Source organism: Fundulus heteroclitus, chromosome 16 (genome assembly GCF_011125445.2).
Source record: "Fundulus heteroclitus isolate FHET01 chromosome 16, MU-UCD_Fhet_4.1, whole genome shotgun sequence".
In the NCBI taxonomy this organism is placed as follows: Eukaryota; Metazoa; Chordata; class Actinopteri; order Cyprinodontiformes; family Fundulidae; genus Fundulus; species Fundulus heteroclitus.
Genome location: NC_046376.1, coordinates 26,157,068 through 26,180,750, shown reverse-complemented (window position 1 = coordinate 26,180,750; position 23,683 = coordinate 26,157,068). Strand labels below are relative to the sequence as shown.

At 44.2% G+C, this 23,683-nt stretch overlaps 1 protein-coding gene across 1 annotated transcript in view; it reads right to left on the bottom strand.

Moving 5' to 3' along the window:
• Positions 1-63: 63 nt before the first annotated feature.
• Positions 64-23,683, bottom strand: part of LOC105933512 (trinucleotide repeat containing adaptor 6A) — a 39,469-nt gene continuing 15,849 nt past the window's right edge. The window contains 23 exon segments of the mRNA XM_036148282.1: positions 64-5,898; positions 7,206-7,345; positions 7,467-7,537; positions 7,902-8,132; positions 8,233-8,340; positions 8,435-8,575; positions 8,669-8,839; positions 9,077-9,217; positions 10,460-10,634; positions 10,708-10,785; positions 10,894-11,019; positions 12,759-12,878; positions 13,121-13,264; positions 13,857-14,018; positions 14,604-14,681; positions 14,844-15,001; positions 15,109-15,297; positions 17,802-17,954; positions 18,299-18,430; positions 18,547-18,631; positions 18,633-19,023; positions 19,546-19,720; positions 19,820-21,793. Coding sequence (XP_036004175.1) covers positions 5,550-5,898; positions 7,206-7,345; positions 7,467-7,537; positions 7,902-8,132; positions 8,233-8,340; positions 8,435-8,575; positions 8,669-8,839; positions 9,077-9,217; positions 10,460-10,634; positions 10,708-10,785; positions 10,894-11,019; positions 12,759-12,878; positions 13,121-13,264; positions 13,857-14,018; positions 14,604-14,681; positions 14,844-15,001; positions 15,109-15,297; positions 17,802-17,954; positions 18,299-18,430; positions 18,547-18,631; positions 18,633-19,023; positions 19,546-19,720; positions 19,820-21,793 — 5,492 coding nt within the window. The 3' untranslated portion in view covers positions 64-5,549.

The following is a 23,683-nucleotide window of genomic DNA, read 5'->3' as shown; positions in this document are numbered from 1 at the left end:
TTTACATACTTTTATTGCTTCACATTTATCAAGACCTGGAAATAAAGACGGCGGGAGCTGAGCTTTTTGTCACTGTTAGTCTTTTATTGAGGGTTGTACCCAAGTTATACAGCTTTGTATGCTGGCTGCAGGAGCCAGAGGGTTACAAACAGTAATCAGTATACGAGTACAGCCAACAGAAGACCTACTAACTACTACTCTACACCTTAATACAGATTCTCATAAGAGCACTAAAATCCAGAAAATTAAAAAGGAGAAAAAAATAAAATAAAAATACAGAACAAACCAAGCAAGAAAGAAAGGATAAGATTAAATGAACCCAAACATATAGACAGCATCAGAGGAGACATTCATTATTAGAGCACACTGGAGTTGGTTTTCTATACCACGTAATATCAGGCGACTTCGTTTCTTTTTTTTTGTCAATTTATACCCATACAAATAAAGATTGTCCTTCAAAAAGTGCAGATTCCACTGAAGTTAAGATAAAATCCTTTGATGAGCCGAGGAAGACATTTGGAAGATGAAAAAAAAAAAAGGTACTTCCTGTTCTGTTTGTTGGAAAGGACGGCGTCCTCTCGATGATTATAGACACTGTACGCTTATATTCTCATATATTATATATATATATATATAGTTTCAACAGTCTCCCCCAAAGCAATGTGCATAATAGGTTTAAAAGGTGATCCAACTACACACTGTGGATTGATAGAATCTCTATAAAAAACATTGTAGTCGTGTAAAATTTGCAGTTTCACCGGCCGAGCTGGGAAAATAAATGGACTCTGCAAATCTTCACCTGTCCTCTCCTGCTACACCTGGCCCGACGCCTGCTAGGTCATAAAGGTTTATCAGGTTGATAAGTTGTTGTTTTTTTTTGTTTAGTTTTTTTTTTTTTTAAGATTATTAGAAGCAGTACAAGAAGTACAATTCAAAGATGGCACGTGTTGAGGAACATTATTGGGAATCCCATCTCAGCTGCGTTTCTACAAAGGGTTAGCAATTTTTGTAATTTTATTTATTTTTTTATTATTTTTATTTTATTTTTTTTATAATTTAAAGAAAACCCAAGGTGGACATGGAAGCCTGGGTTCAACACTCCACTGCATAGTCTCTCTGAGCAACACCCGCCCCGGAAACCCACCCGCCCCCACATCTTTGTGCTGGTTAGACTAAAGCTTTTCAGGGTTTGTACATGTGTGGTCATACCAAGTGTAAAACAAGGACAGCAGATTCTCACAGTTTTTGTTTCGCTTTTTTTTTTTTCTTTTCCTTTTTCTTTTCTTGTCAACAAAAAAAAATAAAAAATTATAATAGCCTTAGCACTTTTTGATCGACTGTAGGAGCCGTTGGGTGTGTTATGGTATAATATAGCATTTAGTCACAGGATAGTTAAGAGAAACACAACGAACGAGTCACATTATTTGTACTTTAAATATTTAAAAAGTAGTAGAGTAATCACCAGCGACCCTCCCTCCTCTTTCCTTCTTCCCTCACCTCTTCTGGCCCTGTCATGAAGCTGCTTGGCAGCTTTGGGGATTGTACATTGCTCATGGTGGTTTTCCTCATATCATCATCCTTTAGCAAATGTATTTTTTTTCTTCAAGCATTTAATTGTCCAGCTTTTTAAATACACATATGCACACGTACAGCTTTAACAGAAAAACAAATAAAACCTAAAAGTCGATCCCTTTCCTTCCCTAACACCTCCCCCCCCCTCCTCGATTTGGCATGATAATTTCACTCACAAACACAAACACACACACACGCGTCTTCACACACACCAACAGTGGATTCAACAAGACAAAACTTAACACGATTCTGCTGGAAACAAAAACAGCGTTACTACTGAGAGGCGTTTTACAGACGTCGCTTGTCCCTTCTCCAACAGCGCAGCCCCCTGGACTGCACGGAGATCAGTTCTCGTCCCACTAATGTAAGGATAGCAAGGAAGGACAGAACTGCTCCGAAATCAGCGCCGGAAAATGTGCATTGCTAAAAAAAAAAAAAAAAATCAGGATGAACAAAAAAAAGGTATTTTGAACGAGCGGAAAGGTAAAAAAAAAAAAAAAAAAATGGACAGATTGGGGTCGACTTGCTCCGTGTTCTCCTGTCAGTTTTTTTGGATCTCCCCTCCTGTAAATGAGCTTAGGGTTCGGGAGAGTCGATTCAAGATGAGCCGGCGAGGAAGCAAGCGCGACCCCGTGTCCCTGAAAAGCCTTACAAGTCACGTCCTCTTGGCTAAGGGGGCTAAAAAAAAGAGAGGAAACCTACTTTCAGTCACGGGCATCTACGGCCATAATCACCAGGTACGGTCAGAACATCCCCTGCTCCTTCACCCCCGCCCTCCCTAAACCAACCAATCAGCAGCAGCAGCAGCAGCAGTGGCGACATGGCTGAAGATGCTGAGTGGGCCAGAGGAGTCCGATCAGAGCTCTGCTAAGCCTTTTCAGCTACAATCTGGCGAGGAAAAACTAAGCACCATAGACTTTAGTCGCAGCTCACACACACACACACACACACACACACACACACACACTAGTTACCCTGTTGCTAGACTAACTGAAAACACCACACTAAATCCTCGCCGCCCGCCTGACACCCGACCCTGGTCTTTCCTCCGATTCGCCCAAGTGCAAAATCCAAGGCTCCTCAGTTCAATCTGTCAACTCAAGTTAACTCAAAAAACAAAACAAAAAAAACACAGTTCAGATGTTCCATTTGATAACTTCAACAAGAATAAAACTAAAAAACACAAATGTATAGATATTTATATATATATATAGTTTAAGCACAGAGATGTGGAATTAAGTAAACTAATCTTTTGTATGATTGAATTATTTGGTAGAGAGCTTTCAATACTGGCACACACCACCGTCAAGTCTGGCTAATACTCAAGGTTTATTCACTACATACGCCTTAAAGTCGTTTTATGTATAATATATTCACGGTGAAACTAAAGCCAATGCTTGTAGTACTTCTGAAATAACAACCCTATATTGGTGTCTGGGGGGTGGGGGTAAGGGGGATAAACACGAACGCATAACAAGCTGAGCACAGTGGGAGGAAGGGAAAAAATAAAAATAAAATAAAGAACACGAGAAAAAAAAGGAAATTAAGGTCCATGGCTTCGCTAATGCTGATCTCTCGCCCAACGTGCTCTGAAGCTTTCGCCTTGTCGCGCTAAAATTGTGCATCATAGTAACTCAACAATCACTGGTTTAATAGGTAAATTTAATATTCACGCAAGTATTTTTTTTTTTAAATCACATTTACATTCACACTGTTCTCTTTCTTTCTCTCTCACACACACACTCACACACACATATTCATGACGTCAGAAACTTCAGATGAGTACCCCGCCCTTCCCTGACCCAAAGGAGGGGAAGAGAAAACCAACCAAAAACAAAATAAAACTGAAAACAGTACAACAATACAATCATATTCCATTTGTAAACAGGTAGAAGCCACTTGACTTGTTGTTGCATCTTCGGACACATTTAGGATCAAGGCAATGAAATGTGGACGACTTTTGCACTGTTAAAACATCTTCAACCAAAACTTTTACGTTTTTCTTCGTTTTTTTTTTTGTTTTTTTTTCCTCTTTTCTCTTTTTTAAACACCATTTGTGGCAATGATTAAAAGCAAAAAACACACACAAAAAAAAAAAAAAAAGAGTATGTAGTCGTACTTAATGAAACATTTCAAACATTTTTGAGAGACAGGGAACAAAATAAAGAAAATAAAGAAAAATAAAACCTCTCGGCAGGCCTTGTGAATGCGAGAGGCTACAGTATGCATAGATACAGATTTCGCCTTTTCTCTTGGTTTTCATTAGTGACGAGACAGAACATTTTACACTCACATTTAAAACAGCCCCCAAAGTTTTTTTCAACGATGGAGTGGAGGAGGAGAGAGAGAGAGGAGGGAGGGAGGGAGGGAGCGCTGGGATGATTTACAGTCCCTCCTCCGTCCACCCCACTCCCTTTACCGGGAACGCTCCCCCTCCATAAAAAAAAAAAAAAAAAAGACAGCATATTGAAAGCAGTGTGTGAGCTTCTCCAGCTTTAAAGCAGTTATTTGGCAGAGAAATAAAAAAAAAAGGGGGGGAAAAAAAAAGACCTTTACATAAGTTTTCAGTGCTAGATGTTGGATTTTCCTTTCCTACAAGGAGTAGTAGTTTTTTTTTTGTTGTTTTTGTTTAAATTAAACTACAAGGGGCGAGGAGAAACTGGCTTGATTTCCTGAGAACCATTGCTGGTTATTTAGCAGACAAGAGGAATAGTTTAAATAACCAACGCCATGGCCAAAAAGAAAACAAAAAAAACAAAAACACTGATCCGAATTCCCAGAGTTACAACGCATCGTCTTCATCCTCAAAGAGTATTTTTTTTTTTTTGCTTTTTTCTATATCTTTTTATAGTTTTTATATACATTTTTCAGCTTTTTAAATTTTTTTTCTTTATTTTTTTATTTTTTAGTTTATCTTCTCTTTAAAATGAAGAATGGACACACGTTCTGCCTCCTAAGTCTTGTAAACAAGAGGTTGCAGTGTGGCACCTCCAAAAACATTGAAAGCCTATTCTGAAAGTGCTGTTCCCTCCCTGCCCCGCTAGGGGGCGACCGGGAGGGCTTGCTAGATAGGCCCCGCCCACTTTCTTAGAGCGGGAGGGGCTTGCTAGTCCCAGCTGCGGCTACAGTCCTTTGCACTGCAGAGCTCAACTTTCTTTAGTTTTAAAATAAAAATCGGTGCAATACTTTTTAAATGTCACTTTTTCTTTTTTTTTTCTTTTTTTTTCATGTATCACCAGATAATCACCCTAAGTCAGGTTTTATTCGCTAACTATCTGTTGATCTTGAACTCCACAACAACGCGGTAAGGTAGGCGTGCCAAGGCAGAGAGGAGCGCACACATACTCGTTCACAATGCGATCACGTACACACAAAGTACTCATGCGCGCGCACACACGTACGATAAGGACCTCAATGAGTAAACAGCTACACTGGAAAAAACTGGCTGCTCCCTCTATATTGCAGATTATATATACTGAGAAAAAAACCACATTCAGTGCAAAGTTAAAAAAAAAAAAAAAAAAAAAAGCTCATACTCCAACATTGTCAGCAAACAAAACGCGAAAACGAAAAAAAAAAAAATGAAATAAAATGAATAATGTTTGAAAATAAAAGAATTGGAATTCAAATAAACATGACGAATGAAACAAAAAAAATATATAATAATAATAATAATGAACTTGACTGAAGCTTTTTTTCGGTCTGAAAGAGCACTACCTGGAAGCAAATATCCAACCGTTCACATTATAGAATTGGCCTGCATGATTCAAGTATTCCGACTGATATGTTTTTGGGCTAAAACAAAGTGGACATATGTGCAGAAAGAGAAACGTAACTTGTCTTCCACAGGGGAGACCCCATTTTGTTGAATATCTTGTAAGTGAGAAAGAGTCCAACTAGTGCCGCTGCGTTTAGAACTACTGTTTTCTTCAGCTGATTATTGACAACTTTTCTTACTGACCCTTCTCCCGGGCAGTTCACATGGAGTCGCCGGCCCCCGTCAGGTGATCCACCGGGAGGAAGGAGCTGATTGGAGAGGGGCTGCCGATCCTGCCTGGCTCGCTGCCGCCGGGGTTCCCCCACAGACTGCTGGAATAGTTGGGCCCGCCCCAGAGAGAGGATCTGTGCAGGTCGCTGCTTTTCCACTGGTTGGCTTCAGAGGCGTGGCTGGGAAAGGGGTGGGCCTGATCCATTCTGCTTTGAGAAGAGCCAATGGCCTGCCAGCCAGAGGAGGGAGTGGCCAATGACTGCCCTTGTGCAAAGAAGCGGCTAATTTCCTCCTCGCTGGCGAACTCGGCCAGTATAGTAGTGTTCCCCAAAACACACCTGCAGAGACACGGAGGATGAGTGCATGCTTGCTCCAACACAACACACTGAATAAAATATAAATAGATAAAAAAAAACGTTGAGACATTTCGTTCCTTTAAAACAGATCAGCTGGAGAACCAGCAGGGATGAGAGTTCTCCCGTTTACACCAGTTCACAAAAGATCATAAAAGGTTCTTCTACAGCCGGGTTTATTTAAAGTAAACCAGCCTGTTGAGCGTTTTGCTCGTTTATCTGACTGCGGGGTGAAACCGTCGACTGGTTGGTTAAAAACTCAGGACATCCTGATCAGACCACCTGCTTTCTGAATGCCAACAATCTGGCTGGTAGAGGCTATTCCTAATCAAACGCTGCGTTTCAGACAGTTAAAGACTGATAGACACAGTTCCACACATGTGGAGTAAAATTCAGACATCCTGAACCTTTTTCACGGCACATTTTACAAAGGCAACCGGCAGGCGGCACGTCTTTGTGAAATGGGGAAAATGATACTTGGTAAATAAAGGAAGGCGTGAGCCTCTCATCAACTCTGACCAGGTTCCTCGTCCCTGCAGAAGACCGTGGGGACGGTGTGTTCAGGGTAATGTGCAGCTTTCTGCTCATTACATCATCCTCCTCATTACCTGACACCTACTACACTGCTAAAAGGGAACTCAAAGTAAGTAAAAGTTTCTTGAAATTTGTGTATTTTTCCTTGATTTGAGCAGGTAATTAAGACTATTTGCCAATGGAATAAGATTTTTGCACTTACAATAAGAACAATTCATCTCAATCATCTTATTTCAAGTGCAGTTTATCTAATTATCTTATTTTAGGGGTAAAAATACTCATTCCATTGGCAAATGGTCTTATCTATCTGCTCAAATCAACAAAAAAATACACAGATTTCAAGAAAATTGTACTTACGTTTAGTTCCCTTTTTGCAGTGTAGACCTCTGAAGGCCTCTGGTGACATTGGACTTCATTTAAGGGTATGAGAGTAAAGGGGGCTGAATACAAAAGCCAACCCCTTCTCTATATTAAGGTACCATTTTGTTTGTATACAACATAAATGATACAATAAATGGGAACTTGTAGCAAACGTTAAAGGCATATGAATATTTTTAGTGTACTGTAGAAGCCAGTCTTATAAGTCACTGAACTGGAAATGGCATTTACTGAAACTAGTGCATTTAAATAAGACGACTGACTGTAATCAGATTCAGAGTGGATTAAAGTTGTGTTACTGATGGCGTGTAAAGTGCCTGCCCAGTTATTAGCCTAGACACAGGCCTGACATTAGTTTTCCTGCCGTCTGACTCCCTTACATGTGCAGGCTCTTCTGGGCCTTGGCGGCTTCGTCCTTTGAGCTGTAGCAAACCACGGCGTTACCATGTGGCAGGTTGAGGTGGAATGTGATCAGAGGGCCATGCTGCATGCACAGGGTCCTCAGAGTAGAGCCGTCAATCTGGGAAAGCAAGAGACGCACTTAGGCTAAATGTTAGGCACTTTGATAATGTTATGGCTTAAATAGACCAAGGCAGAAACCACATAAATGAAAATGTGACTTCTTTAACTACTATGAGTACCTGAGGTGTGAGATTTTTCAGAACAAGCCATTGGGTTCTCCCTGAGCTGCTGCTTTCACCCCAACTGGAGCCTGTCGATAAACGAAAGTAGTTTAATCAAAATGTCAAAAAAAAGGAGAAAAATTCAAATCTAAATACAGTTTGATCTGGACATGAAAACAAAAAAACTAAATGGTGTTAAAATACTAATCTCTTAAGTTATATTAACTGGAATAATTAGGCATTATTTATGGGTTACCAACAAACCTTACTGTTCAACAACAATCCTCCTAAATTGCGTAAATCTCTATGAAGACTAAGAAGTGGCGGTCTACACATTAGGAGATTCTTCTCCTCATACCGACATATTTTACTGACTATCTCTAACTCTGGATCAAACATTGCATCTAGGCGGTCGTGGCAGTTCTGGATGCCAAACCCTCGGCGCCGTCTCACCAGGCGTGTATCTGGACTCGGTGGAGGTCCAGCCCCCGAGCCTAAGGGCGGGGCCATCCCAGCCAGAGGAGGCGGGGCTGGGCTTCTGGCTAGTGAGGCCGGGAGGCGGTCTGGAGGGGGCTGCTACTGGCAGCGGCTTGGGAGACAGGGGGACCTTCCAAAGCTCGTGGGCTAACGAGGAGTTGGACACAGAACCGCCGCCAGGAGACCACTTTGACTCACTGGGTCTAGCTGCAACGGGAGAGGACAAGAGTTCAGCTTCGTTGTTGATGTCTCATCGTGGAGCCGAGGACGGGAGACGAGAGTGAAGGAGGCTGGATGTGAAGCGTACCTGAAGTGCTTTGTGCTGTACTGGTGAGGGAACCGCTGTGGCTGGAGGCACGAATGGATGACCAGGCACTGTTAGAAGGCATCGTGGTGTTCAGTGATGAGGATGGCCCTGGAAAACAACAGCGACACGGTTCTCTCTCCGCTGGGTTTTTGGACTGTCGTCCTTTTCACTGTGTGTGTGTGTGTGTGTGTGAGTGTCCTACCATTGTTCCTGTCCCTGAGGAGGTCTGTGTCACGGACGGTGTTGATGGAAAGGTTGTTGATGACACTACCGGGCGTCACATAGGGGTCGGTCTCAGGGTCGATGTTGGGGTAACCTTTCCAAGGCTCCCCGGGCCGGAACTCTGTGGACAGCCAGTCCAGTCAATATGCGTCCAAACAAAACAGTGTAATAATAATAATAAAAAAAGACTCTCCTAAAGCAGCGATGCATTTACCTGGGGGCCAAGTGACAGTATTTCCATGGGGAGGGGGAGAGTTGGCACGGGGTGGCCAGCCGTCGCCCACCGAGCCCATTGATTGACCAGGAGGACTCAGGGGAGACGGGCCAGGAGACAGGAAATCATAGAAGGGGGAGTTGTCCAGACGGAGTCCAGACGACATAGCACCTGTTGGACAGACGGACGCACTCACAAACAAGTCTACAAGAACCCAGCGCTTTAAAATAAAAAATAAAAAAACTCCACAAATCCTATAAATTCAGCTTTTTGGGTAGTAATAATAAAAAAAATAACGTTTTCAGAGATTGTGAGTATGTAAGGTTTCACTTTCATGGCTAGAGTCAAAGAATAACAGGAACTCAATCTGCTGTACGATTTCCAAAACGGCCTCCAGGCGTCACGTACCGAGTTTGCTGCTCTGCTCCAGGGGGTCAGCAGCCCAAAGTTTCTTCAGTCTGGACTGGGGCGGCTCTTTGTAGTTCACAGGTCCTCCGTCAGCGCTACCTCCACCCATGTCCAGGCCTACATTCTGGTTAGAGTTCAAGCCTGAGTGCAAGGGAAGGAGGCAGAGGTCAGGACCATGAAGCACAGGGGCTCCTACAAGTGTTCACAGCGCTTAGAGTGGCAGAAACGGATGCATGCCACATTTGTCAGCTCTACTCTGAGGTGAAAGAAATGTGAAAAAGTCTGAGTCAATTCTTTGCTTTGCCACCTTTCACTGCAGTAACGGGTCGTCTGACATTTGTCCCTACCAGCTTTGCACATCTGCAGCCTGTTCCCCTTTGCTAAAAGTCCAGTCAGATAAGATTACCGAGCATCTTAACATCCGCCTTCACATCTTGACCCCAGTCCTTCTGAGGATTTAGGTCTGGACTTAAAACTGGACTGTCTTTTTTTTATTAAACCAGATAAAAGACCAATTGAGATTAGGACTTCTTTCACAGGGGTGACGTGGCCTGGAAAAGCAGCAGCTCACCTTTGTGAAGGAGGTCTTGATCTCAGGGGCTCTTATCTGGTTAAATATGCTTTGATCTAAAAATTGCTTTAACTCTGGCTGTATGTTTAGGGTCATAATGCAGAAAGGTGAACCTCTGCCTCAGCTTGAGTCTTCTGCAGCCTCCAACAGGTGTTTTTTTTTTCCCCAGGACTTGACTGAATTTAGCACCGCCTTCAACCCTGGCCAGCTTCCCTTCTCCCGCTGAAGAAACATCCCGTCAGTAGAACGCAGACGCCGCCTTGTTTCACCGTGCGCTCCGGTCAGGATGATGTTGAGCGTTACATTTTTCTCACAACGAAGCAGGCTGAGGCCATAAAGTTAGATTTCTGCTCTCGTCTGACCAGAGCACTTTTTCCTTACCCGCTCGTCTCCCTTTATGGCATTTTAAGCCAGTTTCAAACAAGTCTTTTTAAAATGGCTTTCTTCTTGCAGAGGAAGCAGAGCACCACTCTCATGGTTCATACCAAATAGGACTTCTTATTGCTTTCTTTTGCCACTCTAACCTACAGGCCATATTTGTAAAAGGAACAATAAATTATACAGCTTTAAACACAGTCTTCCACCTGAGCTGTGGATCTCTGCAGCTGCTCCAGAGTCATCATGGGCCTTTTGGCTGCGTCAGGGATTAATGCTCTCCCTGCCTGACCTGCCCCCTTCAGATTGAGACCCATGTCTCGGGACTTAAAAACAATGCATCCATAAAAACCCAGAAATGTGGAAAAAGCTTGTTTTATTTGAAAGCTGAGAAAGTGGGAAGTGTAATTCAGAGGAATGACTAGAAGTCAACATACCAAAGGAGAAGTTGCTGAAGGATCCCATAGGAGAAGCATCCTTCTGCAGGTCAGGGGTGTTTTGGGACAAGTAGCCATCGGAGTACGGTTTGAGCTGCGGGGCCGGCTTCAACAGGGAGGGGTCCAGGTGCCGTGGCGGCTGCATCATCGACGGAGACGAACCAATGGGACGCGTCTGTGGAGAGAAGGGAAGGTTAGAGAAATCCAGGAGGGAGGAGGAAGAGCTGTGTTGGGACTCCGACCCTCACCTGTTCGACCGGACGACCCACGGGCATGACTCTCTGGTTCTGGACCTTTTGCTGTTGCTGATGCTGAAGGATAAGACGCTGCAGACAAATGGAGCAGTCAAAGATGTGAATCAGCAGCCAAGCCAAGCGTCATGATGAAAGCTGGTGGATTTTAACTTGTGACTACGCAAGCCGTCAGCCGTATACCTGTAACTGGTTGATCTGGTTGAGCTGCGACAGCTGGTTGAGCTGGTTGAGTACAGCCACCTGCTGACCGAACAGAGGGTTCAGACCACCGTTAGCTCCCGGGTACTTCAACAGAGATGGAGAGACCTGGGTGGAAGAAGAAGAAGAAGATTCAGCTTAGCTAAGACATGCTGCCTTTAAAAGCCCGCCTGTCATGGTCAGACGAGACGGTAAAACATGTTTCTTTTCTACGGGAAGTGTCTCCTAACGTTAACTACTGTAGTAAGAATGGGACTTTATCTGCTGATTTAAGTTGAAGCTATTAATCAGCCCTGGATGCAAAGGTCAGGGCTTTAAGCTCGTCACCCGGTATCTGTATCTGAGACTTTTATTTTGAAGTAAAAAAGATAAGCTAGTTCTGGAAATTGCTGCCTTGTTGTCTTGACCATGTTAACTATTATGTTACAGACTGTGACTGCAGAGGCAAATAAGCTACAAAAGAAAAGCTATAACCTCGAAATCAACAAATAAAATGAGCTTGGGCATGTAATGAAGGCTGGCTGAAAACTCTCCATAATAAGATAAGATAAGCTTTATTGATCTTACATTGGAGAAATTCACTTCTCGCATCATCTTAGTGATCAAAAGAAGGTGCCAAAAAGTGGGAGAAGGTGCATAAGGTATAGACAGTGGGTCCACACATGTATACAGTGTATCAAATTAAAAATTAAAATGCAAAAGGAAATAAAGCAGAGATTTGAGATGACTATGTACATTCAGGTACAAAGTGTGCATTAAGGTGGTACCAGGTATGGAACAACAGTGAGGTAGTGACATAATTTAACAGGATTATTGCACAGGGTATTAGATAGTAATTACACTCTAGTAGGGCTGAACAATTAATCGCATTTTCAATATAATCGCGATTTAAAAAAAAACGCAATTTCCAAATCGCAGAGTCTGCAATTTTTGCCTATGTAACAATTAGGGAATTAGACACGTCCATTAGGTGTTGGTAAAATGTTTAAAGTGGGTTTGCCTCCACATGGAAGGAAAGACAGTTGCAGCAGTGAGATAATCTAATTGTATTACTTGTTTTAGAGTTTATATAATCATGCATAGCATTAAGCACAGGTCAATCAGTTTAATACATAGACTTGATTGTTGGTTGCACTTTATGTTCAACAAGGATTGATGTCCAAATCAACTAAAAGCTGTTCTCTTGAATAATATTCTGATTAATAGAAACATTAAAAGTTCTTGCTTTAAATAGTCCTTGTTTACAAACATCTTTATTTAGAAGCCATTTTTGTTGCTTGTGGTTAAAGCAGAGAAAAGTCAAAATTGCAATTTTGGTTGAAATATATTGTAGGCAGAACGCAATCATTTCTGCACCGAGTTTAGATGCTGCGGGTCTTTTAGCAACTTATCTGCACAGCGAGGAAACAAGTTGATTTATTGTTTGTATATGTTTAAAAAGACATGATAAATTAAACTGAAAAAAAAGAAGAAAAAAAAATCGCATTAAATCGCAATATTAAGAAAAAAAAAACGCAATTAGATTATTTTCCAAAATCGTTCAGCCCTACACTCCAGTAAAATCACTGGACCGTTTGCGGTCAGCACGCAGGACGTCTTTTCTTTTATTGACTGGATGTGTCAAACTATTAGTTTTACATTTGGTGTCAGGTTTTAATCATTTCTTGCTCATATTTAAACCATTAACTAAAAGACTTTACAAAAGGGATTGGATTATTTTAAGTAGACATTTGTGCAAGTCTGTTCTTATGTTATAGAGACAATAGGAAAATGGAACAAACACCCACTGACCAGTCGGTCTGAATGTCAAATGATAATTTGTCTTTTGCATTGCTGGTTTGTACTACCTGAGCGGGCAGGATGGTTGGAGGCACTTGGTTGCGAAGGTTGGGCTGAGGTGGGGGTTGGGACTGGGGGCCTCCTCGGCCCTGTGCTACGCTGCTGCCACCCAACATTGGGTTTACATTCTGAGCCAGAGAAAGAAAAAAAAAAAATCATTTTACATGAAGCTACCTAAACTTTATTCCAAATTGACCATAATATGACCACATGCATTTTAACACTAAGATCTAGTCTTTAACAGAAAATAAAAAAAGTTTAAATCAGCCCAAACAGCAGCCATGTAATACACAGACCGAACAGATCTATAAGGCTGGAAAAAAAAGCTCAAACGCAAAAGACAACCACCTCATGGTCCTCCCACACTCACCTGAGGAGCAGCCCCAGAACTAGAGTGGGAAGGGGATGGCCCAGAGTTGAAACAGGGGATAGGCTGAGCAGAATTGCTAGGGGAAAGGCTCATGCTTTGACTGCAGGAGAGCTCATCAGAAGCAGGGCTATCATAAGCAGAAAGCTGCGGAAACAAAGGCCGGGTGTGCACAGCGACCGGACGGCAAGCACAGAGGGACAGGAAGCACATCAGCAGCCAAATGAGCGCAGAGAGGGAAGGAGAAAAGAAACAAAGTAATTAAATTTTGCATAACGGGGAGGGCGGAAGATAAATCTTCGGAACAGAGGTCTGCGAGACAAAGAGGCTCGCTAGAAGACAGCAGCAAAGCAAAAAATAGATTAAGAAATGGACTGAAGTAAGAGCCGGAACAAAAGCAGAGTGGAAAACAAAGGAGGTTTGCAAACGACAGCGAACAGACCTGAGAGATTAAGCTAGAAAGAAAGGAACGGACCGAGCAGCAACTGTGTCGCTGCCAACACCTCACAGTTGATAAAGGTTACTTCAAAATGCTTTAGAAAACTACAAGTAAAGCTGGGCAGCAACAGAGTAGAGTCCAAACGCTTCAAACTAACAACAACATTTAACAAGTAAAGAAAAAAAAAACCCAGCTGGTGAAGCGCAGACATGCAGTACGTCAGGACCACCACTGAGGGGCGCACCGGCGCAAAGAAAGCAGCAACTAAGCAGACGTCCATCACACCAAAGGGCTGAGTACCTTGTCGAAGTAAGAACGCTCCATGACAGGGTCCTTGTGGAACTGGTGCCGGGAAACTGGGTTCTTGCCCATGACTCCGTTGTAGTCTCCCATGCTGCTCATGTCCATACGTTTGTCTGTCCCCATCCCTGCTCCTGGCTTCATGCCGTCGTCAGAGTCTCTCTGCAAGTTCAAAGACCAAAGCATTGAGCAGCGATTAGGACTTTAAGACAAAGTGTTTGGCGGGCACAGTAACTTGGCCAGACAGCGACATAAATATAAAAATAAATAAATAAACACAATTATGTGACGTTTTTCCAGTGCATCTCAAATTAAATTATCCCTAAGAAGTTAATTTGTTTTCCCAGTCTTTACATTCAAAAAGATTCTGTTTTCAATGTGAGAATAGACTTCATCTGAAATGTAGACTTCAGTCCTTCATCTCCTTAGCCCATGCAGGAGCCTCTGGACGTATTGCGTTAGGGTTTGGATAAGTTAACACGAGTGACCGATGTAGTGAACGGGTGAGGTGGCAGCAATGACTGCAGATGCAGTGCTTCACATTCCCAGTAACCTGTGGCTATTCCTGTCACTTGCACATTTTTGCCCGCCACTAAACAAGCTGCATTTTGGGGCTTACAGAAAACTGTTTAAGAAACACCTGCTCTTGATCAAGAAGACGTTACTCTAGTCATTTAGAATCATTTAGAAAACGTGACGCGCTGAAAAAGAAGCGGATAACGGTGATCAGAGTAGGACGAAGCTTACAGGGAAGGACATGTTGTTGAACTGGCCGATGAAAGGTTTCATCCAAGGCTCATCTTGTTTGTTCACTGGTTTGTTCATCTAAAAAACACAGAATAACAAAGACGCTTGTCAGTTTTTCAACAAAAAAAACGGCAGAAAAAGACAACGGTTAATAAAGAACTGATTCAGCACGGTTGAGTCGAGTCTAAACGACCAAAGTGTTTCTGCCTTTGTTGAATAAGCTTGTTAAATTCCACAGACCTTGTTGGGGCCTTTCTGCCTGTAGTTCCAGGTGTTCTGGTCGTGAGACCTGTTGTCCTGTTGGTTGTTGCTCCAGATGCCGATCTCTACCTCCTCTTCCTGATCCCAGCTGTTGCCCATGGACACGTCACCACCCCACGTCTCCATGGGCTTAGGACCTGCAGATATCAGGGAAGGACAGGGATGGATGTAGTAACCGGGGGAGGAAAAACAAACACTTCTTACACAACACATACTAGCTAAAAAAAAAATAAAAAACACTCACCAGACTTATGCTGGTTGGCCCAGCTGGGCCCAGACTCTCTGACATCTTTGCTGGGCTCGTCCCAGCCGGAGCTGGTGTCCATGGGCTTCCCCCAGGCAGACGTCCCATTGTCCACCGTCACAGGTGGACCGGCTGACGGCTCCCCCCAGGACGAAGAGTCTTTCTGCTGGGAGTAGGGCTCGCCCCAACCTGCAGAGGAGGAGGAGGGCCTCATATGAACCACTGCGTGACTTCTGAGGTGTCCTCTTCAGCAGCTGACACATTGTTGGCATTTAGGAGCGTTTCTCTGTTGTGCCAGGACAGCGTTTCTATCCGGCTTGGACTAATACACAACGCTCTAAGGAAGGGTTGTGCTAATGTCAGACTGATTGTGCACCTTTTTATTTTGATATCTAGCCTTTATATGGCGAGAAACGACATGGATGGGTTCAAAAGGCTCCTGTTACAGCTGACCACACAGACCTGCAACTTTCTCCCTTCACAGAAGGAGTTGGGGGGGATGCCTGGGATACCTCCCTATAAAAATAGGTCTGACCGGGGGGTAGCCAGAGGCTGCAAAGGTCCTCTGGTAGACACGTATGCAGTTATAGACGGGTTTAAAGGCACATTTCTAAGGGTGAATTTAATGCTGAAGCAGGCATGAATAAAGCGCTAAAGGATTAAACGAGATTTGAATTGCTTTTATGCACCAGGGCTGCAAGATAAAGGAAAACATATCACATGCAGTAATGTTGGTGAATATCAATGGCATAACGTTGTGGTTTCTTAATAACCTGACTAAATGACCACCACTTTAAGGCAAACACTGCAAAAAGAGAACTAAAAGTAAAAACCTCTTGAAATAAGTGCATTTGTCCTTGATTTGAGCAGACAAGTTTAAACGATCTGCCAAACGGAGTAAGACTTTTCCACTTAAAAATAGGAACAACTCATCTCCATTATCTTATTTCAAGTGCAGTATGTCTAATTATCTTATTTAAGGGATCAAAATACTCATTCCATTGGCAGATACTCTTTTTTTATTTACCTGCTTAATTTGAGTACAAAAACACTCATTTCAAGACAATTTTACTCACTTTTAGTTCCCTTTTTGCAATAAAGTATACAACCTGTGACACCAAATATAAGCATAGAGAGCCTGAACGCATGGAGCTAAAATAGTTAGCCGACATTTATTGTAGTCCAAGCAATCCCTTGTATGGTGTGCAGTGATACTGGCCCAAAAGGCACGCCTCCAGACAGACAGAATCACGATTTCCAAGTCAGAATCAACCATTTACATCTTTCTGCATTCAATTAAAGTACTAAAGAACTCACAATGATTAACCAGTAAAGCTCAGACGTGCTTTGCCAAATTCCTTTTTTCCTTAGTCAATATAAAGTGCTAAAAATTGCATGATGCCCTCATCACTGCTGTTACAATTTTTAAGGCCATTTCTATTTCCCCCTTACTTTACAGTTCCGCAATACTTTGTGCTTTTCTAGCCCGTGCAATATAAAAAGAAATTTCACTGACATTTCTGGGCGTAATATGACAAAATGGCGGCTATGAATACTGAAGGCAGTTTTAGTTAGTAACCCTCACAACCCCTGTACTGCGCGTCTCTTTCTCAGGCCCTTTTCTCAGAAGAGCTGCCTTACAGCGAACACATTCCCGTTGTTAACACAGAAGACCTCCTCCTCTGCCATTCATGTTCTCTCTTGCTCTTTTCTACTTGAACCAACTAAAAGTGTATGTGCAGAATTGGCGGGCGGAGAAAAAAATAAAAGAAGAAGAGGTGAATGAGAGGAGAAGAAAAAAAAAGAAGAAGAAAAAAGAACGATGCTTCTTAGCATTCCAAAGGGATGACTCAACCAGCCTTGGAAAAAGGCTCTCAGCACACAGTAGGTCTGAGAAAGTGTCCCGGTGGCTTATCTGTTATCCAGGCGTCTCTGAGAACCATGCATGTTGCTGCGTTTGTGAGCATCTGCACACCTACACTGCAAAAACGCATCTAAAAACAAGTAAAATATTCCTAAAGTTAGTGTATTTGTGCTTGATTATCTGCCAATGGAATGAGTATCTTTACCCCTAAAATAACATAATTAGACACCCTGCACTTGAAATGAGATACTGGAGATGAATTGTTCCTATTTTAAGTGGAAAAATCTTATTCCATTGGCAAATAGTCTTATTTACCTGCTCAAATCAAGGACAAATACACTCATTTCAAGAATATTTGACCTATTTTTAGTTCTGTTTTTGCAGTGTACAATGTCTTCTACAAGGGAGGGGCACAACTTTGCTCACTGCCAACACTTTACTAAATTTACCAGAAGGCTGAAACTTGCAGGGATGAAGTGCTTTAAGTTTGCCTTATGTAGCAAAGAGACATACGCAAGTTCCTCGGCATAAAAGAACATCTGTTCTTCCGAGGTTACGACTTATTTTCATGTGATTCTAATCTTCTAAAAAGGTGAAAAAGGTGCATCTGCACTTCTGCAATACTTAGACGGATTTCCTTCTTATTAAAGCGAAACAGACGACAGAGCCTTGCCTTAACTGTGTACCTTGATATTCTTTATTTCCAAGAAAGCCAATCTTTCTGCATTTGTTTAATATCTCGTGTGAAATGGAAAGGTCTGGTTTTAAGCGGTAATCTGTTCATATTAAAAACATAAATCATACATGCATGTTGACATTTCGGTCCTACCTGAGCCAGAGGTTTTGTCCTGGTTGTGATGCTGCACAGGCTGCACTGAGGCGTGTGCAGGATGGGGCTTATTCTGGGAGGACGGGCCCACGGCCTCCTGATCTGACTGGGTCGTCCTGTTCCACATATTCACAGAGCCCCCGCCGTATTTACCTGTGAAACGTTGATCACATTCTTTTTAAGGCATTTTTAATCATCACACTCAGCTGCACGTCTCTTTGGATATAAACATGCTATTTTCAATAAGTGTATTGATTTTATCATGTTGTAAAATTTGCCTTCACTGTAAAGCCTCATTTCTAAATCTTGTAACTTTTCTTTTGTGTTTATCTACATGCTTCACTTTGCTGAATTCCCCCCACTGAGGAACAATAACGGATATTTCTATTCTGAAATAGCTTTTAGTGATCAGCTTATAGCATTTACAATTTACATAGCTTCTGATGTTTTTTTTTTTATCTTGGGTAATCGAAATCAGCATTTCAATATATCTTTACCAGGATCTCCCCAAGCTGCGGTTCCGTCGTCAATTTCCATCCTGCGACGGATGGACTCAGGAGAGGGTTCCTCCCAGCCGGTGGCAACTTCCTCCTTCTGACCCACGGCAGGCATCGGGCCTCCGAGCCAGCCTGGAACATCAACAAACATGCCAGCGTGTTGCTCATAACTCCGAAAAGATTCACTGTCAAAACTTGAAGTTAAAACTTCGATGAACTGTAACAGTGGTGAAACCTGTGAGCCCTACCTGGGGATTTGTTGGACGCCTGGTTTCCCCTGGATATGCTGGACTCGGGGCCTTTACCCCATTCATTGGAAGCTTTAGTGTTAGACTTCGCCCCAGCTCTGAGCTCCATGCTTGTTCTTCCCTGGCTCTCCCCAGCCTTGGCTGCTACTTTGAGGGTTGGCTTTGTGGGCCGGCTCTCCCCAGTTGGAGGCAGGGTTCGGAGTGCTCTGATCAGGAGTATTCGATCCTCCACTGCCCACCCAGGTGTTGCTGCTGCTGCTGGTGGTGGTCCGGCTCGGCTCGCTCCAACATCCCGAGCCGGACCGGTCGCTGTCGCTGTCCCAGCCCGCTGAGCCGGCGCCCTTCTGAGGTTCCCCCCAGTGGTTGCTGGCTCCTGTCCTGGGGCCGTCAGCGCTGCTGCCCCATCCTTCACTACCGTTACCACTGTTGGACCCCCAGCCCTGCTGCGCTTTGGGTGTATTAGTCCATGTCATTGACCTAAGGGGGGGAAAAAAACAACAAAAAAGTTGATGAATTGCAAGTAAACGGTGAAAAAAGTGTTTTGCTAAGCAGGAGGCCTTATGAGAGTCTCACAGTATGGTGGAGAGAAAACTAGGAGGCAAAAGACGGTTACTGGGATGAAGGTTTACCAAAGTTTAAAAAGGTTTTGGTTATTTTCGTCCAGTCGCTTATTAAAGAGACATTAAACCTTAAATATGCTGGTGAAGATTCTCAGTCATCCAGGTCATGGTCATTCCAAAAAAAGGTAAAAATTTGCATGTTATCTAAGCCATTACAAGGCCTTTGTTTGCCGATTGTATAAAGCTTGGTACTCCACATTACTCCAGACTTTTTGAATTGAGAAAGCTTCCTGGAGAGGAAGCGAAACGTCTTCAACTACGGAAAACAAGTCCAGTTGCTTTGTTTTTTACCTTTTTTTGGATTAAACCTTAAAGAAAGAGGAATTTAACCGTTTGGAAAGCTTGGCTCAAAGCGGCTGAAAGCTGAGGCGTTTGTTACCTGTCGTCTTTCACGTTGTTGTTGTTCCACGTGTTACTGCTGTTCCCACCCTTGTAAGTGGGTCCGTCCTCCCAGCCGCCTCCTCCTTTACTGTCCCAGCCTGACGCTTGTTTCTGTTCGCCCCAGCCAGAGCCTCCGCTGTTGGGGCCTGAGCTGCTCGGCCCAACCCCCCAACCTGCAGGCACATTCAAGATACAGCGATCAACTTTTCCTGCTCGTTAGATATACGGCAGATATTTCAGATTAAAGAGCAGCTCTCAATGTTCCTACATACCGGCGTTCTGGGAGGACGGTGCCGCTGCTGCTGCTGAGCCCCAGCCGGACCCTCCGCTGCTTTGCTTTCTGTCATCCCCTTTAGTACCCTGATTGTTTGCAGGAGAGTTGACGTCCCAAACGGTGTTCTGCCGTACGGGCGTTTGCCCCCATCCAGTGTTGGAAAGAACCCTCGGGTCTACGTCGGCCCGGGTTAAGGCTGATATTATTGGCGCCGTGTGGTTACCTTTCCTGCGGTTCCCTCCTTTAGACTGGTTGCCGTCTCTGTCTGAGCTGGATCGACCGCCGGAGCTTTCACAACTTCCTTCGCTTCCTCCGGAGCGGCCCCAGCCTCCGGTGACGCCGGCTAAAGCCTGGCCGCCGCCTCCAGCTCCTCCCATGCCCATGGCATCATCCTCTAGGCTTTTCCACCCATTGTTGGCAGTATTTCCTTTTAGAACGCCAGCGTCTGAACTGCTGCTGCCGGTAGCTGCTGAACCCCAGTCCGCGTTTGACATCTTGGAGGCGGAAGAAGACGACGATGACGACGACGAAGAAGAGGACGCGCTGCTCCCCCAGGGCCGAGGAATCCCCGCCTGAGGGCCCATAGTAGTTTGGTTTCCACTTCCCGGTGCTTGACCTGTAGAGCCTGGGGTTTGATTAGAGCCGACGCTCCAGGACAAGTTACTTTGAGGCTGGTTCGGGGTACTGGTGGGCCCTTGGTCCCACCGTGGGGCCCCAGTGTTATTGTGGTTATTATTACTCTTAAAAGCAGCAGTAGAGGAGACCGGGGGGTTCACAGTGTCTACATTAAGGGGGGCTTTGTCTACGGGGTAGGTAGCTGCGCCCCAAGGGGTACCAAAAGCCCCAGTACCCCCTGGTTCTCCTTGTGGGTGCTGGGGAGCTAATGCAGGGTTTCCATTGGCCAGCGGCCCCCCGATTCCTCCTCCAATGGAGCCCCAGGAACGATCTCCGCTGAGTAGGGGTGAGGCGGTAGAGTCTGGTGGACTAGAGGTCATTGTGGTGTTAGTAGTAGTAGTAGTATTCATCATCATGATAGTGTTATTTGGTCCATTGGGTTCAGTGTTAAGGTTGGTAGGCTGCAGACCGCCGTTTCCGCCGCTGACGCCTCCTAACACCTTGCTGCTCGATGTACCATTATTCACCTCGCTGTCTTCCATCATACTGCTGCTGTCTGGAGCTGCCATGCCGCCCCAGCCCAGTAGGGGCCCCTGCACCACGCCCAGTTTGGAGGTCATCCCCTGAGCCTGGGAAGGCCTTTGGCCCTGGCACACCGGGTTCGGGGTTGGATTCTGTGGCCAGGCACCGTGGTTGGCATTTGGGTTTAAAATGTTTGGGTCGGGCCCTCCGTTTATAAAAGAGTTGCTGCCGCCGATGGCGTTTATGTTGGCGCCTGGCTGGGAGCTCCACACGCCGTTGCCGCCGACGAGCTTGTTGTTGTGGTTACTCATATTATTGCTGCCAATACTGCTGGACCCAGCCATGGAGTAGTGTGAGGGTCCGGTGAGATTTTCGTTATTTGCGTTGCTTAAGGTTCCTATGCCTCCGACCGGACAAAGGTTGCTGTTGCTGTCTCCGTTCACACCGACCATCATGGCGGATGTCAGAGAGGAGGGGGAGGAAGCCGTGGAGGACACGGAGGAAGAAGTGTTGGCTGACATCATCATCACTGTGGTCGCAGCAAGGCCGAGGTTCTTCTCTGAACCCACTGAAGAGTTAGAATCTGCATCCATGCATTCTGACGCCAGCTCTGGATCGGACCCGGAACCGCAGCCAGAGGAAGATGAGGAGCAGGAAAATGAGGAGGAGGAGGGAGGCCAGACGGAGGAGCTGGGCGAGCAAGTGTTATTGGATTTGTCAGAAGTCCCGTCGACTAGGACTTTGCCCCAGTTGCTGTTGCCGTCGCTGCTGCACGGGGAGCCAGAGGACCAGGGGGAGGGCTCATACTGCGAATCCAAGCCAGGATGCTCCAAACCTGGAGAGAACAGGAAGAATGCCGAATTAGAGGAATAAATACCTAATCTTAATAAAAGACATTCAAAAAACAGCAGAAGACAAAGACCTAAACAAATGTGTAGCCCCACTATCTAAACTATTTTATCATTTGGCTGCAGGGCAAGTACCTGTCCGGATTGCCTCTGGCTGCTCATAAATTGCCGTCTTGAGTTCAAAACTCGCCTCCAGGCAACAGCTAGACACTCGGGTCAAACTTTCTAGTTTGTATGCAGTTGGTGGATAGACTTCCTACAAACTCTTCTTCTGCCACAGCCTGTTGCACACAGGCAGATTTTTATGACCGCAACAGGAAAATGAGAACCGAAGTGAGCAGTCAGTCTGAAACTGCAGCATAAAAGATAACACCATTCATCCTGATGCCAGAACTGGGCTGCAGAAGACCTACGCAAAAAAAAAAAAAATCTATGCAAGCCTTTCACAGGAGGACTATTGCAGGGTGGTTACTAATTGTCTTTAAATCACAGAGGACTAATAACCATTGATCTGAGCTTCTTTTGCCACCTTGCTACTTTCAGAAAACACAGACAGCGAGAAGGCCTCCTAATCCCAGCTTGAAATGTTTTTTTTTTTTTTTTTTTTATCCGGCTTGAACAGGGCTTAAAATCCTACAAAGCTCTCCCTCAGTTCTTCTAGCATCTCTGGAGTTGTGGTTTACCAACAACATTATAAGGGTGGATTAGTAAAACATGTGTATCAAGCGATTGCTCCCCAGGCTTCAAAGAATCCGTTTTTAAATTGATGTGCTAAAAAGTTGTTTAATTATGCTACAAACCTACTGACTGATCTTTCGCCGACCACGTGACGCCTATTCAAAGTCTTTAAGCTAGTCCAACATGCCACAAGAGACGAGAGAAATAGAAGTCCACTAATACTACAAACATCGGCTAGGTGTGTTGGGCCCGCTGGATGGTTTTTATTTATCTCCCCATTCACAATCTATTATATATTGCTATTCCCTCCAAGCTTTAATCTGCCAACTGTTCTGAATAGTATTGCTGCCAAACCTAAGCCTGGACACAGCTGCCACCATTTTGTTTCCACAGCAGGACACAAAAGCACGCCAAAGCTATTAAATAAGATTCATTGAGGCAAGCGACTGGCTGCTGAAGAGGAGCTGGAGGGCGTAGGAAGGGTGGCAACTGAGTGAGGGAAGAGAAGGCACAAGTTGGCAGGGGGGGGGGGGGGGGGGGGGGGTGAAGGCGTCCAAGACTGAAATCAACAGCATTCAGATCTGGCCCGTTTCTAAAATTAGATTTCACACACTGCATCCAATTATGCCTTCCTAACCATTAAAAACACACCCCTCTGTCACTAAATGTTCAGGAGGCACATTTACTGCCGTTACCGTTCTTATTGTAGGAAGCTCAGGTTTGATGCTGAAAACTAACCCTGAGAATTTGACTCTTTAATGCAACAATTAAGCTGTTTGCAACCATAATGCAAAGGACAGGGCTAGTCTGTCTTAATACAAAATCTAACTACGATGATAAAAACTGTTAGTAATTAAATTTTACAAAGAGATTCCTAATAAAACCATATGTGGTTGCAGCACCTTTAGCTCGGTGGATTGTCCATCTAATGCAGCTTCTCGGATGCTCCAAGCACAAACAGGTTTTTAATTTTCGGCTGCAGCGGCACAATGCTGTCTATCTGTTTTGTCATTATTTTTTATAAACACACATTTAAACGAAACCATCATGGTAAATGTGCACATAATCATGACAATTTTTTTAATAAATTATCCGTTTTTGTAGCTGAAGAAGTCCCTAAACAACAGAGGCTGTTTAAAGAAGCCATGCCAAGTTTGGTAACTGGTGCAGCTTGCCAACAGCACTGAATACAGAACAGC